This window comes from Piliocolobus tephrosceles, chromosome X (assembly GCF_002776525.5).
Source record: "Piliocolobus tephrosceles isolate RC106 chromosome X, ASM277652v3, whole genome shotgun sequence".
Taxonomy (NCBI): domain Eukaryota; kingdom Metazoa; phylum Chordata; class Mammalia; order Primates; family Cercopithecidae; genus Piliocolobus; species Piliocolobus tephrosceles.
Genome location: NC_045455.1, coordinates 85,772,146 through 85,789,326, shown reverse-complemented (window position 1 = coordinate 85,789,326; position 17,181 = coordinate 85,772,146). Strand labels below are relative to the sequence as shown.

Below are 17,181 nucleotides of genomic sequence, written 5' to 3'. Positions count from 1 at the left end.
ATAAATCAAAGATACTCATTTTTGGCAGTAGTAAATCATATCCCTCATCTTATTCTGTGAACATATATAGCTACTTTCTTGTCTTTCCCCATAACTGTTTTCACTTATTGCTCATTTCTTTTCAGAATACTTATTAAAATATTTTTCAAAAAAGTTTTAAAGCCGTATTTTTTCTTACAAGGGATCCAATTCACTAAATATTTTTATACATGTATGTGTATATATATATTTACTATGCCTCTGAGATCATTTGCATTGCAGCATGGCCTTCAAAATACAAAGACTACTTAGGCTTTGAATGAGACTTGTTTCTAACTCTTCCCCATCAAAACCAGAGGATCTTGAAAAGCCAACACAGATCGTAACATCCACCAAAAGTCCTGGGCTTCAAGCGAGTGAATTACAGAAAGACAGCGTCTTGCCTTGTCATCTCTCCCTCTTGCTCTACAGTCCTTGTCCCTACTTGTAGAAGGCTTTTCACTCTTTGATATAGGATGTGCTCGGCCTACGGGTCCCCGGGCTCCTACTCCTGCCATTTCTTTCCTCAGAGGTCTTACTTCTCGATTGGGACGCCTGATCTGAGGTGGAGCTCTGACAAAAAAAAAAAAAAAAAAATTAAAATTAAAATTAATCAAAGGCAAAAGTATCTCAGTACTACCTTAGTCAATAAAATTGTTAAATCAAAAAATCCGAAATCTAATTTTTTCACCTTTAGCCAATTCACGGCCACAACTATAGGCTGGTTTTCCCAAATTCTTTTTTCTAAAATACACTGGCTGATACAATTATTAAATACACAAATGACACACACAGCAGCAATTATTCTGTCAAAAGTTAACTATTAATCACCAATAGAGGGCAACACAGACTATTCCCATCTAACAATCTTAACAACATAATGGAAAGGCAGTAATTTTATTCATTACTGTCCTAAACCAAGAATAAGTAACTTTTTTTAGAAAAAAGCATTAAAAGCTGTAAGGATAGGAAGTCTAAATAAGTCTATTTGTACAGTTTACTAATTTCTGTTTGACGACCAAGATGATTTTCTCTGCTTCTCTAATGGAAAATGAAACATTTTATTCATCAAATTACAAATGGCAGAGCTAACAATGAAATCTTTAAGTAATTTATGTTTAAAAATATTCATGTTTTGAGAATGTCTAAAAATCAAAGAATCAAATTATACAGTCCTCCAAATGTGATTAAAAATTTTAATACATATAAGTATGCATTCAAAATAGCATATTTTGTTTCACCTACTATGGAATTTGTCTCCTGCAAACAGTGAAGTTTTGAGGCTTCTCAGCACAGTTTTTGTCTCTTTTTGATTCCTGGGAAAGGGACTCTATCACTTTGTGTCTAATCTTAGTTCTCTCTTGAAATGTCTCTACCTCTGTTTTCCTACCTTTTCTCTCTCTATAGCTATGTATGTATCTGTAGCCCTCCAGATCCCATATGTGTATTCCATTTTTAACCACATGCCATATCTATTATTATCCCCTTTCCAGCCTCACACTTACAATTCACCTAACTCATCATGGAGTTCCGTTCCTCCTATCAGAAAAGGTGACACATATGCATAATTCAAAGATAGGAAAATGGATAAAAAGCCATGAAGGTTGCAAACGAAAGGCCAAAATGGTAAGAAAAAGGAAAAAAATGTGTTAACATGTTGCAAACCTGACACAGCATATTTAGATGCTGGAATTAGACTACATCATGAAATTGCTATAAGGCTGGTGCAAATCGTGTCCATCTATGAGGTTACCATACACTGACATCTTAATCCTTAGAGTTCAGTGCAGTTAAACAAGTATTTACTAAGGCACCCATCAGGAGGTATATGGCCTCTACCACTCTGACCCTAGGAGGAGACAAAGACAAGGAACTTTGTGAAAGAAATCCACAGGAAAGGAACTACAGAATAGTGCATAGTCACGGCTATGAGGCATTTTGAAATGTAAAGTATTATTACATTCTTGTCTTTAAGACATTAGCAGTCTTTTAAGCATTCTGCCTATAAAATAAAAATGTGGTGAGTCTGGTAAATAATAAAAAATTGTTATTGTTAAATTGCTCTATTTCTAGTATTTCGATGTGACCACTGTTTTTTTGTTTTTGTTTTTGTTTTTGATGAAGGGGTGGAAAGTACTAGAGTACAACTTTACTTTTATTTGTATATACTTGTGTACACGTAAATGTCTTTCTTGAATCATAAAATGGGTATGGCCAAAGACAGTAAAATGAGACCAACAATCTTTTCCACACAGGATTTGCATCAAGTCTGCTCTTCTGTGAGCGGCTTCACCTGCTGTTTAAACAGTCTGTTTTCTTTGTGGTCCTGCTTTTCAGACTCAACAGCTAGCCAGAGCCTCCGCTCACCAACAGCAAGCCCAGCCCTCCCGGCGGGATGGCCGGCTGCTCGCCGGCGGCTGGGCCTGCTCTGCCGGACCTCATTGCTGGGGTGCACTGCAGCAGGTCTCAGACAACATTCCTTCTGCCTCCTCAGCGTGTGCTTTCCCCTCCTCAGCTTGCAATTCAACGACGGCCTAGGAGTCCTGCTGTAGTCCATTCTCCACACACATCCCGCTCAGTAAAGCCGTATTGTGGAAGAATTGGTTCAAAGCTCTTACACCGCCTGCATTCTGGGTGTTTGCCATTACTGACCTTGTCCTGCCACTCAATATTCTGATGGGCTCCTAAATGGTCTGAGTGAAACTGCTCAAGAAGCCAGATGTGTTGTTTGTGGCAAGGCCCCTATCTCACAGGAAGTGTGCCTCTGCTTTGTGAGTCTTCAGTTCCATCTCACTGCAATGGGATATTACATTTGTAACAGACTCTGTGGACTTCCCAAAGGATTCTGTTCTGTACTTCTTTGTCCACTAGTGCATCACTGCACAATGTCATGCTTCAATTTAAGGACTCAGTGACAGCTTCCAGGCTGTGTAAACAATAAAGGTCTCAAGGCTTCTTTTACTAGTCTTTCTTTAAAAAGAGACTTTGGTAGGATTACATAGCGTCCTTGACCGCTGCCCTAATGGTCAAACAGACTGACACTGTACTAGCTTATAGCACTTCATATTTACAGAATAACAGGTGAAAGACAAAAGTATCTATACTGGGCTCAATTCTCCTATTTGAGATTTCCCTATAGGAATAAGAAAGATGCCTTATTCTATCACATGCAAATAAGCCTCATCTCCTTTGAAATCCAGTACTTCCTCTTTCTAAGCTATATTAAGTATCGATATTATATGTACATGTTCTTATTGGTACTGCTTTATATAGTCCAGATACAAGTCCTCTGTCACATACATGCTTTGCAAGTATCTTCTCCCAGTGTGTGATTTGCTTTTTTCTTTATTTTTGCATTTTATTTTCAACTTTTATTTTATCGATTCAGGGACACATGTACAGGTGCAAGTCTATTACAAAGGTATTTTACCTCTCTTACTGGTATATTTCTTGATAAAGAGAAGGTCATAATTCTAGGAGTCCAATTTATCAGTATTTTATATTTAATGTTTTAGTGGCCAGTTTAATAAATCTTTGCCTACCTCCAGATCATGATGATATCCCTCCCATATTTCCTTCTAGAAGTTTTATTACTTTTAATATTTTAGGTATTGATTATTTTATATTAATTTTTGTATGATGTGAGGTGGGGAAGAAAAGCATCTTGATTTTTTATTGCCCAAATGGATAATCAATTACCCCAGAAGCATTTACTGATGTGACCCACCTTTTTCTACTAAATTTCAGAGGTGTCTTCACAAACCAAGTGACTTTTCAGAATTTAATCATTAAGGATACCTTCTGGTTCTAAAAAGGACTTTAGAAGTTTTAAATTATTTGCTATCAGATTATAAACAAATATTGTTAAGTAGGAACCTTTAAAATATTATTAATTCTTTCTACAAATAGCTAAATCTTACTGAATGTAAGGCACTATGCTATACAATGTAAAAGGCTGTATTAAGGGTTGGACGCAGTGGCTCACACTTGTAATCCCAGCACTCTGGGAGGCTGAGACAGGCAGATCACTTCAACTTAGGAGTTCCAGACCAGTCAGGCCAACATGGCGAAACTCTTTCTCTACTAAAAATACAAAAATCAGTTGTACATGGTGGTGGGCACCTGTAATCCCAGCTACTCGGGAGGCTGAGGCAGGAGAATCACTTGAACCTGAGAGGCGAAGGTTGCAGTGAGTTGAGATTGTGCCACTGCATTTCAGCCTGGACCACAGAGCAAGGCTCCATCTCAAAGAAAAAAAACAGTATGCCCTCATTATCTAAGCAAATCAATTACATTCAGAAATTTATGGAGCACCACAGACAATGCTATGATACAAGTTGATATGAGTTGTTTTTTATCAAGGGTGCTTTTTGTGCAGAGAATAGTCTTCAGAGGCTTACTTTGATTTTTAAAATATTCAATTTATTAAATTTAAAAATGCAAAAAGTTTTTCCTTAAAGCTTTGAGATTCAGCTACAATTTTTTTCTATGTATGAGTCTAGCAGATTTTAGAAGTCACTTTTAAGAGACTTTTTTTTTTTTTTTTTAAATCAGTCTCTCGGCCAGGAGTGGTGGCTCACACCTGTAATCCCGGCACTTTGGGAGGCTGAGACGGGCAGATCACCTGAGGTCAGGAGTTCGAGACCAGCCTGCCCAACATGGCAAAACCCCATCTCCACTAAAAATACAAAAAATTAGCCAGGCATGGTGGTAAGCGCCTGTAATCCCAGCTACTTGGGAAGCTGGGGCAGGAGAATCGCTTGAACCCAGGAGGCGGAGGTTGCCGTGAGCCGAGATCGCACCACTGCACTCCAGCCTGGGCAACATGAGCGAAACTCTATCTCAAAAAAAAAAAAAAGTCTCACTTACTCTGCTGCCCAGGCTGGAGTCCTGTGGCACAATCTCAGCTCACTGCAACCTCTACCTCCCAGGTTCAAGCGATTCTTCTGCCTCAGCTGGGATTACAGGAATATGCCACCATGCCCAGCTACTTTTTGTATTTTTGTGGAGACTGGGTTTCACCATGTGGGCCAGGTGGGTCTTGAACTCCTGTCCTCAAGTGATCTGCCCACCTCGGCCTCCCAAAGTGCTGGGATCACAGAGGTGAGCCACTGCACCTGGCCCACTTTTAAGAGAGTTTAAAATAATGCTTGGTCTTTACAAACCTCGCTAATAAAATGCCACCAGAATTTTGTAACCAACATTTATAAATTTAATATATTTTCTTCTTAGTTCTTGTCTTAGTAAAGCATAATTTGCATATAATTACCTTTATAAACTTATAATAAATCAAGTTTACAAATAAAATATTAAATTTCTCCTGAGAGTTCCAATAAAGTACTTAACATACACTTTCATGTACGAAAAAAAATCACAAGTCTAAATTATTCCATAATACATTTAAAGTAGAATTGCATACATGTCACCCTCATTAGCCTATTTTCTTAAATATTCCAAGTACATAAAAAATAAATATGCAAATATATACATATCCTTAAACAGAAAAACATTATTACCATAGTTTTCATCCTCTTAGACATGTCTAGTCTTAATTTTAAATCTTCCTGGAGTTAAAAGCTCTGCTTAACTACTACAGAAAACACTTACCCAACTTAACCAAGGTAATAGTAAACCAGAAATTTCAGTTGGTTTAAGATCTGGAGCTACAGACATACTTCTCACACCAAAAATTATACAATCCCATTTAATATGTTGGGGGTTGGATTCCTAGCATTTTGATGTTACCCACAACAGTTAATTTAAGCTGGGATATTGAGTGGATTCTTGTCAGTGTTTCTGATGAGCCATACTAAAATCTTATTTAAAGTTGCTAGGCCATTCATTCAATCATTTCAAGAGTGAGGCAAGGGGTGTGAAAACTACTAAACCTTTCACTAATGATGGAATTCCATCACTCCCAGGCAAGTTCATCACTGCTTGTATCTTGGTTTTCTTTGGCTCTACAGATAGGTCATTGCCTTTACCATTAACTTCTAAAAATCTTTGAACTTGAAAAACCTAAGGTATTTAATTTATTTTTTGCCTAACTCTAAAGACTTTAAGACTTGACGAACAATGGTATTTTTTCATATTATCAGGACTATACAACTTCTACTCTACAGATAATAGTATCAGGTGAAGTTCAGAAAAATTTTCACAGGTCTTTGTCCAGTCTATTATCAACTCCTGAGATTATTCTACTGATTTATAAAACCAAGTGGATATTAAAAGCATGTGACACACTACCAGCATTCACTAAGCCTATAATTTAGCTGAATGTACATACATATTTTATAATTATACTAGACATCACTTTCTGTTCACATCACAGTGAACTTTCTGTTCACTCTTGCTGAAGAAGAGTCCTCAACTCAAATATAAACAAGTCACAAAAAAACCCAACAAACTGTAAGATAAGCCCCTCAAGAACTGATGATAGAACTACAAAAATAATATGTAGTGACGACAAAAACAAATCAGCTGAAAACCTTCCCACAATATAACACATAGGAATTCCAGGTAAAATGTAACCAATATCCTTTTATATACATAGCTGACCTTACCATAAGGTAAGTGAAATACCTAATAGCCAAGAAACAGAGAGAGAGAAACAGAAGCACATGAGCTGAAGACATGGCAGTCCATCAGTGTTCTGGGCCTCAGATATCTGAGGGCTTGAGATTTATTGACCACAAGTGAGATCTGAGACAGGGTCACAGCCCCACACAAGTCAAAGAAGTTGAATTGAGACTACCACATAAAGCCAGGACCCTCAAAGGACAATCACTTTGGTAAAAGGGTAGAATTTTAAAGACAGAAGAAATGAGTACATTTTTCTACTTGGATCTATGTTCTACATTTGTGGAGTGAAGCAAAAGTACCCCCTAGATATGGCAGCAAAGGGCCCATCCTCATGTGATTTGTGACTCAACTTTACACTACCTTAAGCAGAGAAAGTGGGCCTAAAGGTGGGCCTAGGCAGGTAACATCCCTAAGGTACCTGGCTGAAGCAGACACAGATGTCTCAGGAGTGACACCTTCTTCCAAACAAGCCACATATTGAAATGACTTGTTAAACCCTTGCTGAAGAAAAGTTCTCAACTTTACCACAAACAAGGCTCACCAGAAGTAATGTAAAGCAAGATGACGCTCAATAACTTTGATAAGAGAACTGCCAGCTATAGCCTACAAAATAAGTATGTTTAATATGATTAGAAGCGTTTAAAAATTTGAGCAAAAGATGCACAAATCTTAAGTATAAATAAAAATAAATCTACACTTAAATAATTGACAGTGACACTGTTTAACACAAAGACAAAAAAAAAAAAAAAAAAAAAAACCTTAAAACCAACGAGAAAAAAGTTACCTATAAACAAACCACAGACTGGTAATACAAACCAGAAGACAAAAAACTTTACTAATGTCATCTTCAAACCACAGAGACTAACTACCAAACTAGTATTTTATATTAAAACATCATGAAAGAGTGATAGGAAAATACAGATATTTTGAGAAAAGAACTGTCAGTTTACCCCTAATAGAGACCTTGGCTGTAAAAACTACTAAATATTCTTCAGCAAAGATGAAACTGAATCTAGAAATAGTGAAATGCAAGAAATGGTAAACAAAATCATTGGCAAACGCGTGGACGAACCTAAATAAGTATTTTATTTACTCATTCTTTCAACAAATATTTACTGAATACTTACACTGTGGCAGGCAATATTCTTGGTGCGGAGGGTAAAGCAGCAAACCAATAAAAGGCCCTGACCTTACAAAGCTTACAATCTAGCAGGGACGGTAACACACACATAATATAATATAATATATGATATAATAATATCAGATGACAATGAGTACTATAAAGAAAAATAAAGCTGAGTAAGGGAACAAGAGTGGTGACAGTGAAGGGTAAATATTTAAAATAGGGTGGTCAGGGTAGGACTCTCTATGTGCCATTTGAACAAATGAGGTGAGGGCATTTGCCATGTGAACATCAAGTGGGTGGAAGTAAGGGACAGGCAATGAAAATGGCAAACACATCTTGAGCTCTTCCTATGTGTCCGGATGTTCTTCACACTTTACATGCGTTAAATCATTTAATTCTCGTAATAACCCTATGAAGTAATTTTCATACTGATCCCCAACTTACAGAAGAGGAAAATGAGGGACAGGTTGAATGATCTGTCCTCAGAGAAGCCATGTGGTAGGGCTAGGAGAAGGACCTGTTCTTGCACTGCTATAAAGAAATACCTGAGAAGGGTAATTTACAAAGAAAAGAGGTGTAAATTGGTTCACAGTTCAGCAGGCTGTATAGGAAGCTGGCATCTGCTCACCTTCTGGAGAGGCCTCAGGAAACTTACAATCATGGCAGAAGGTGAAAGGGGAGCAGACACATCACATGGCCGGGGGGCGGGGGGGCAGGGAGGGGAGGTGGAAGGGGCAGTGCTACACACTTTTTAACAACCAGATCTCTTGATAGCTCTATCATGAGAACAGCACCAAAGGGGGAAATCCACCCCCATGATGTAACCACCTTCCACCAGGCCCCTCCACCAACATTAGGGATTACAATTCAACATGAGATGTGGGCAGGGACATAGATCCAAACTGTATCTAGCCTGGTGAATTGTCAAGTTCTGTGCAAAGGAAACATGAGCTCCTGGCGGGTAAGGACCTTCTTTCTACTGCTCTTTGGCTCCATAGGGCTCACAAAGTTAAGGAGTAGGGAGCAACAGTGGAAGAGATAAGAGAAAGAGGCTACAGTCAGAATAAAAGAGGATAAAAACAGAATTGTGTAACGTCACAGAAGCCTTAGGAGGGAAAAGACAGTTTCAGAGAAGATGGTCAACATGATATCAAGTATTATGAAAGTAAAACAATGTTAGTCCAGAGAACATACATTTTCATTATTAAGTGAGGAAGTTATTTGCTATTTTCAAGAATTCAGTCCCAATACTGCAATGACTGAAGAGCAGCAGGATTTCTTATAATTAAGAAAAAAGGGGCTGGGCGTGGTGGCTCAGGTCTTTAATCCCAGCACTTTGGGAGGCCAAGGCAGGCAGATCACGAGGTCAGGAGTTTGAGATCAGCCTGACCAACATGGTGAAACCCTGTCTCTATTAAAACTACAAAAATTAGCCAGGCGTGGTGGCTCACGTCTCTAATTCCAGCTACTCAGGAGGTTGAGGCAGGAGAATCGCTTGAACCCAGGAGGCAGAGGTTGCAATGAGCTGAGATCCTGCCACTGCACTCCAGCCTGGGCGACAGAGCAAGACTTGGACTCAAAAAAAAGAAAAAGGAAAAGAAAACAGGGGCACTGAAGGATGACAGATGTATACGACACATTAAACAGCAGTTTGCACAGAGGAGGGGAAATGACAGTCACTAACATGCAGCAAGGCAAAGATCTTTTCAACAAAAATGTAAAAGTAATGTGTTACGGCTCCATTCTGACTTACCACTATCTTGCTCCCACTACTTAATCTTTAATGAATTATAATTTCTATCTTTCAGTTGCCTTTTCTGTAACATTAAAAAAAGATAGAAATGCCAAGTTTTTAAGCACTTATTGTATTACATACCTAGAATTGGAGGATGGAAATTTAAGAGTGACCACTGAGTTTTACAAAATAACATAAATGCTCCCTAGAGAAAACTTACATAAAAGGAACAAAAAATAAATAACCAAATGGAATGTCCTCCCACCCTTGGAACACATTAGATCAGAATTTAGACCCTGAAAAACACCCTCTGTTCTCAATCTCAGATAGTCTTGCTTGCATTTTTCTCCTTGCTGAAATGATGACACAAGCGCTCACATCTCTATCTGCCCACTTCTCTACAACCACACCCTTACATGCCCCTGCCTCCCTGCTGTGACTGAGCCAGCTGCCCATGCACTCCCTGTACACGTGCATAAGATCTCATCTCCTCCGGTCACCTAACGGCACTGCTCCAGTAGTTGTCCATCTAGCCCACGCATCATCAACTTTCCTCTTTCTACTGCAGCATTTCCACCAGCATACAAACCTCCTGTTATTCCTTTCTCTCTAAAACAACAAACCTCAACGACTTGTCTTCCCCAATGGGCACTCACTTTCCTGGCTCCCTTTTTCAGCAAGACTCATTGAGGGAACTGTGCATACTTATCGTCTTCGGCTCCTCTCTCTGCATTCTCTGAACCCATTCCATCGTTCTCTACCATTTCACCAAAACTGTGCATCAAGGCCACCAGTGATCTCCTGCTGTTACATCAATGCCAGTTCTCAATCCTTATTCTATCTGACCTTTACGCATTTGATAACGTAACTTAGAATCTTTAAGCCTCGCTGTCTTCTTCTGAAAAACAGGGATGATGATAATAGTACCTATTTTAAGGATGGTTATGAAGATTTAAAAAGTAACCATGTAAAAGCACAATACCTGGTTCACAGTTAAGAACTCACTAAATGTCAGTTATTAGTGTGCTTAATCAGCCCTGCTACCTACGTTCCACTCAGCTTAAAAATAGAGTCCATCCCATACCTCAGAAACAGAATTTTAGAAGATAATAAGAGTCCAGAATTGTAAGAAAATGAGTATAATCTCAATCTGCCAATAGTATTAGGCAAATAACCTATTCCTCATCATACAAAGCATGACCTTAAAATTTCTTTGTCATTAGTTGCTGATGATTCTGAAATCCCAATCTCTCTCAAAGTCTGGTTCTCATTTCTAACTCCTATTCAACAGTTTGATCTAGATATTATCTGCTCCAATTTTTCTCTCATTCTCTGTATCTCATTAACCACCAAATCCAGTCCATTCTAACTCTGTAATGGCTTTCACACCCATCTACAAAATCATAAGCCTAAGAGAGCAGGGAACATGTCTGCTTCGGCATCCCACCATATGTGGGACAGCACCAGGCACAGGACTAGGCATATTAGAAGCTAGCATCCTACAAAGCAATCTCACTTCACTATACGTTTTACAGAAGGGAAAATGAGGTATAGGGAAAGGAACTTGCAGGATCACTCAATTAGTAGTGGAACTGATAGAAAAACTTGCTCCCCAACCTTCTAATCCCAGGAAAGTAACTGAGCCAGAGCCTGGGTGAAATACCTGTATGCAGGAATGATAGTTTATTCTCTATCAGTACTTGACTTTGACCTTAACTGATCTTTTTCACTGCAAATTGGGATATAAAATACTGTCAGTTACTTAATCTCTCTGAGTACCCAAAGAAACATAAGACAACAACTTTAATACCAAGTCAATACAAATTTCCTCTTTGCTGATTTTCTACTGAATAGCACTAATCTGATCCCCCAAAAAATCAATCTTCCTATCTATATGTTTACAGAAACACAGTATACCATTCCCCTTGGTTCTTGAGAAGGCCTATTAAAGTTTTAGTGCGTCTATATAGAAGAAATAAAATGATTAATTTCTGGCTTGTGTATCCTATTCTTACTGCTATCTCTCCCAAAAGATGCAACTTTGAAAGACCTACCACTTGGAATAAATTGGTACTATATAGCCATTATAAAGAACAGTATGGAGAGTCTTCAAAAAATTAAATAGAACTAACTTACGATCCAGCAATCCCACTTCTGAGCATACAGCCAAAGAAAATGAAATCAGTGTGTCAGATCTCTGCACTCTCATGTTCATTTCAGCATTACTGGTAATAGCTAAGATATGGAAACAAACTAAAAACACATTGACAGATGAATGAAGAAAATGTGTACATATATGTTGGGGGCGGGGTGTGTGTACATATACACACATACACACACACACACACAAAGAGGAATATTATTCGACCTTAAGAGAGGGAAATCCTACCATTTCCTTGTGGCAGGTGAAATAGGCCAGATGCAGAAAGACAAATACAATATGATCTGACTGTGTTAGTCTGTTTTTTTGTTTTTGTTTTTGTTTTGCATTGCTTTAAAGAAATACTTGAGGATGGGTAATTTATAAATAGAGGTTTACTTGACTCATGGTTCTGCAGGCTGTACAAGCATGACACCAACATCTGCCTGGCTTATGGTGAGACCTCAGGAAGCTTACAATCATGGCAGAAGGCAAAGGGGGAAGCCAGCATGTCACATGGCAAAAGAGTGAGCAAGAAGGGTTGCAGGGGGCAGTGCTACACTCTTGTAAACAATCAGATCTCATGTGAACTGAGCAAGAACTCACTCATTACCAAGGAAATGGTACTAAGCTATTCATGAGGAATCTGTCCCTATGATCCTGTATCTCCCACCAGGCCCCATCTCCAACAATGGAGGTCACATTTCAACAAGGGATTTGAATGGGACAAGCATCCAAACCATATTACTCACTTATATGTGGAATATAAAAAGAGTCAAACTCACAGAAATGAGAGTAGAGTGGTTATTACCAGGGGCTAGGGGAGAAGAAAATGAGGTGATATTGGTCAAAGAATACAAAGTTTCAGTTATGCACGGTAAGTTCTGGATATCTAATGTACAGCAAGGTGACCATAGTTAACAATACTGTATACCTGAATCTGCTAAGAAGGTAGATCTTAAGTGTTCTCACCATAAAATGAAAACGAAAAACAAAAGAAATGTGAGGTAACTGATATGCTAATTAGCTTACTGTGATAAGTACTTCAAACCACATATATATATCAAATAATCAACCTGTATACCTTAAATATGTACAATTTTTAATTGTCATTTATACCTCAATAAAGTTGGGGGGAAAAAAGGACCTGCCATACTTATTTTTTAAGCTAAATGAAGAATAGTTGAATAGTTTATTGAATATATACCATGTTGAATACTGCTGCAATATAGAAAATACTACTTTCATGGCTTTAGGTATCACTGGAAGAAACCAACTCATTAAAGAAAATGTAGTTAATAAGCCTACATGTAAACTATTATAAAACCATTTCATTAATACAAGAAATATTTTAACTTAGGACACTAAGAGTGAGCTAGAGACTCCATCTCTTTGGAGTTTAATTCTAAAATTGCCACTACCTACCATCATGATCCTACTTTTGTAGCTCAGTTTACTCACATTTAAAGCAATGAATCAAAATTTTAAAATATTATTTTGATTTATCCAAGCAACTGCTGATGATTGAAACCTTAATTATGATTAAATTCAGCAGATGCATGACAGAGAAATAGAACTTCAAACAATGTGGCAACACCACTGATGGAAAACCACAGTACACAGATTACCTTGGTATGCAGCAACAGGGATGGAGAAGTGTCTGTTAAATGTCAATGAAGTGAAAAGAACAGAACCATAAACAGGGCTACCAAATTAGTGGCTATTGCCAATCACACCAGAAGCATCTCTGAAATGCTTTGTATAAAACAAGGTAAATTACCTTGTTTTATAGGTGATAGATGGCAAAGGTGATAGATGATAGGTGATAGATGGCAAAAAAAAAAAAAAAAGAAAGAAAGAAAGAAAGAAAAAGAAAAAAGAAAAAAAAAGAAAAGAAAAAAAAAACAAGTAAATACCATATTTTCCTATTGACTTAAATTGTAATTTCAGTGTGGTGCTCGCTTGGCAAGTTCTTTTAAGTTACCCTTGAAATATCAAAATTTCATTAAGCATTTTCAGTTTGTTTATTCTTCCACTACTGCTAGTAAGAATGTTAACAACTAGATAACACCAGGATATACAGTGTATCAAAATATACTCATAATATACCCACTGAGTATATATGCAAAAGTAATAGAGCAGAGTGCATACAAATAAGACTCCTGAAGATGAAGACACTTGGGTTCAAATCCTGGCTCTGCTACTTTCTTGTTCAGATGACTTTGGAAAAATTACAAACTATAAGCTTCAGTTTCCTCAACTGTAAATGGGGTTCATAATAATAAATTAGAGATGATAATATGGATACACAGTAACAGTACCTAAACTTCATGGGATCACTTGGGTTTTAAATAAAATAATGCATATAACATATACAGTAAGTGACTAATAATTATTAGCTATCATCCTTCCCCTGGAAATAATCACCAACTGCTTAAGACTTGGACATTTAAAAAGTCATACCCTCTCTGTCAGAGTTCTTGAAATGTTTCAGGAAACTAAGGAATTAGGTAGAATCTGCAGGGAGAAATAAAAGGACTTGTTTTACGAATGAGGCTATCACTTTTAATTGTTATTCTTGCTGTTTCTCTGAATGCTGTAGTCCTTTATTTCAGAGATGACCATTAATTTGAATTACTTATTACATGCCAGTTGCTGTCTTAATTTTTTTTTTTAATTCCATGAAGTAGAGATCCCCATTTTACAGATAGTGAAATTAATGTTTAGGGAGGGTAAATAGCTTGCTCAAGGTCATAAAGCAAGTAGGTTTCAGAAGCAGAATCCACAATCTCATCAACTGAAGTCAAATGTCTTTCCATTAAACCAAGAATATCCCATGACTATCTACCATTCACTATCACTAGGTGAAAATCTTATTATATTTGTTTTACATGACCTGGACAAGAAACAAAGTTTGTAAAACAAGAAAAATATTATACAACTCTAATCCTCCATAACCTTTAAATCTAAATTTGCAATCTGAGTATTTATTTTATCAGCCCTTGCATACATTCTGTGCCACAAACCAGCATAAGATTTAGTTCATTAACATTCGCCTTACAATGTTAATTGATGAAGGACCCACTGTTTTTGCTTACATAAAAATTTTATTCATAAAGTTTTAAACTATTAATCCCATGCTATTACTCAATGTCTTATATTTCCTTCTCCAGTAGAACCTTGTGGAGTTGTAAGGTGTTTTCTTATTGTTGTTGATGATATACATGGGAATGAAAATCTGTTTTTTCCCCAGACAATTATACAATCTGAGATTTGCTTTTATTCAGGGTTTCTGATCCACAGAGGAAAAAAAAAGAAAAAAAAAACCCCACATACAATGGCTATGCACAGAGAAAACTTTTTTTAAAAATTTAGTACCAAGAAAGGAGAATCAGAGAAATACATTCTGGTCCATTCATCTTTCACTTTCATTTAGAAAAAGGATTTAAAAACAAGCACAAAAATAAGTCAGATCTGTGTTATGAACAGTTAAGAAAGGACAAAGAAAATAACTGGACTAGTGTCATTCTAGTGATAAGTTTCGAGATTAGTATTCATCAACGGGAAAATGGCATCCACAACTTTTTATTCAGTTTGAGCCATCAATATTATTTATTATCTGCAGACACTGCTGCTTGAAATGAATCATGGTACTCGAGCAATTCAGAGCATATATGCCTATATTTAAAGTTATTGTCAGCTTTTAGCTTTAAACTAGAAGTATATTTCAGAATTAATGACTTTCAGTAAAAAAACAAGGTATTTCATTATACATACATACAGGAAAATTTCAAGTTATAGTAGGTTAAAATGTCATTCGTTCAGTATTTTGGAACTCCCATGGTAACAATGATATGACTCTTAAAACACTGCCTTTCAAGGGATATGGGTTACCTTAGTATAAAACACCTGAAGGTGGTTACATCAGAGGAAAACTACATTGTTGTAGAGCTTAAAAAAGAATCTTCACCTACTGCTTTCACAATGAAAATCACAAAATTATCTGTAATTCAGTGGAAAAAATCCAAAGGAATTAACCATTTTTCATAGTTCTTAAAATGTTTTCAGAAAATTTCAACAGATTATTATAGCTACCAGCCAAAGGAAAACATATTTTCTATGGTGTAATACTCTGGCCACAATACCACCTCACAATAAAGCAGACAGAAAGCCAGAAAGACCTAAACTCACATCCTGATCTAGCATGATTAGGGTCTCTCAGGTTTCAGTTTCCTCACTTGTGAAACAATGGAGTTAACTCATTCAATGTTGGTTGAATGCCTACTACGTGCCAAACCCTGCGTTAGCAATTAAAGTTTATTATTTAATTTTTGTTTTAAATAAAACCATGGTCCTTGTCCTTGCAAATCTTGTGAAGTGACAAATAAATGCAACATGATAACCACTATGAACAAAATGCTATGTCTGGGCAAATCGAAAGAGGCTGCAGAGGGGATAGTCAGTTGGGCTGAGACTTGAATGAACATGAGTTGTTTAGAGATGGGGATTGTGGGTATTCCTTGCAGAAAGAAGAGACTACACAGACAAGATGACAAAAGAGGGCAAAAACAGAGAGAGGTTTAATGTAAATGATGCACAGGCTGGGTATTAGAGAAAACTGGTGGGAGATGCCACACTGAGGAATCTGACTTTAAGCACTAAGCCACTTAAACATTATCAGTAAGGTTCCTTCTACACTAAAACTCTGGAAATTGACTGTAGGCCCAACCAGGAACATTCAATTTCTCCACCACTTCATCTGAAGTTGTTAGAGTCTCTTCAAGCAAAAAAGCAAAACTATCCAAGTTTTGATGCTGCCATTATGAAACCTAAAAGACCTCTCTCAACTGATAAATTTTAGGACTAGCAATAGGCATCTATTATTATTAGCGTAATAAAGCATTCTAAAAGCAAGATATATAACAAGACATTTACTTCTGTACTTTATCAAATACAAAACTGTAAACCTATAAATGTGAATATTAAAAACAGATACTGAATTTACATGTCCCCAAAAATGATTTTTCACACTTTGTTCAAAGCATGCTTCACTGTGAACATCAATTAACTAGAAGAACCCAAAGAGAATATAAAGTTCTACTCACCTGTGTTCTGCAGGAACAGGGGGTGGCCAAACAGCAGGATCTCTAAATGGTTCATCTTGACAGGACACAGGGAAATCTGGAGGCTTGTCGATTTTAAAACTTTCTAAAGTGCTGACAATACTTTTCACTTGTTCATATTCTTCCAATAATTCCTGCCGAACCTTAAAAAAAAAAAAAGGCTTTATGCTAGAAGCTGTTCAAAGACTTCATAAATTGTACATAATAAATTGCTACAGAGTGCATGTTTTCTTCATGTCGAAGTATGAAAAATGAACCATTAAAACATTCATAAACACAAAGAACTATTTCAAGTAATATTGAGAAAAGGGCAGAAATTAGTTTGAAAAAACCATAATTCTATACCTTTTAATAAGTAGTTACATCTCTTTCATAATGGAATCCCATTTCTACCAAAGAACGTGATGATCATTAATGCAATTTAAAACAATCCATTAAGTAGGTAACAAGTTAAACA

At 37.0% G+C, this 17,181-nt stretch overlaps 1 protein-coding gene across 8 annotated transcripts in view; it reads right to left on the bottom strand.

The window, feature by feature from the left end:
* Positions 1-17,181, bottom strand: part of KATNAL1 (katanin catalytic subunit A1 like 1) — a 94,226-nt gene that overhangs the window by 49,304 nt on the left and 27,741 nt on the right. For all 8 annotated transcript variants that reach the window (XM_023208758.1, XM_023208756.1, XM_023208757.1 and 5 more), the window contains 2 exons: positions 16,707-16,867; positions 423-591 (listed from right to left, as the gene is read on the bottom strand). In XM_023208758.1, the coding sequence (XP_023064526.1) occupies positions 423-591; positions 16,707-16,867 (330 nt within the window). The remainder of the gene's footprint in view (positions 1-422; positions 592-16,706; positions 16,868-17,181) is intronic.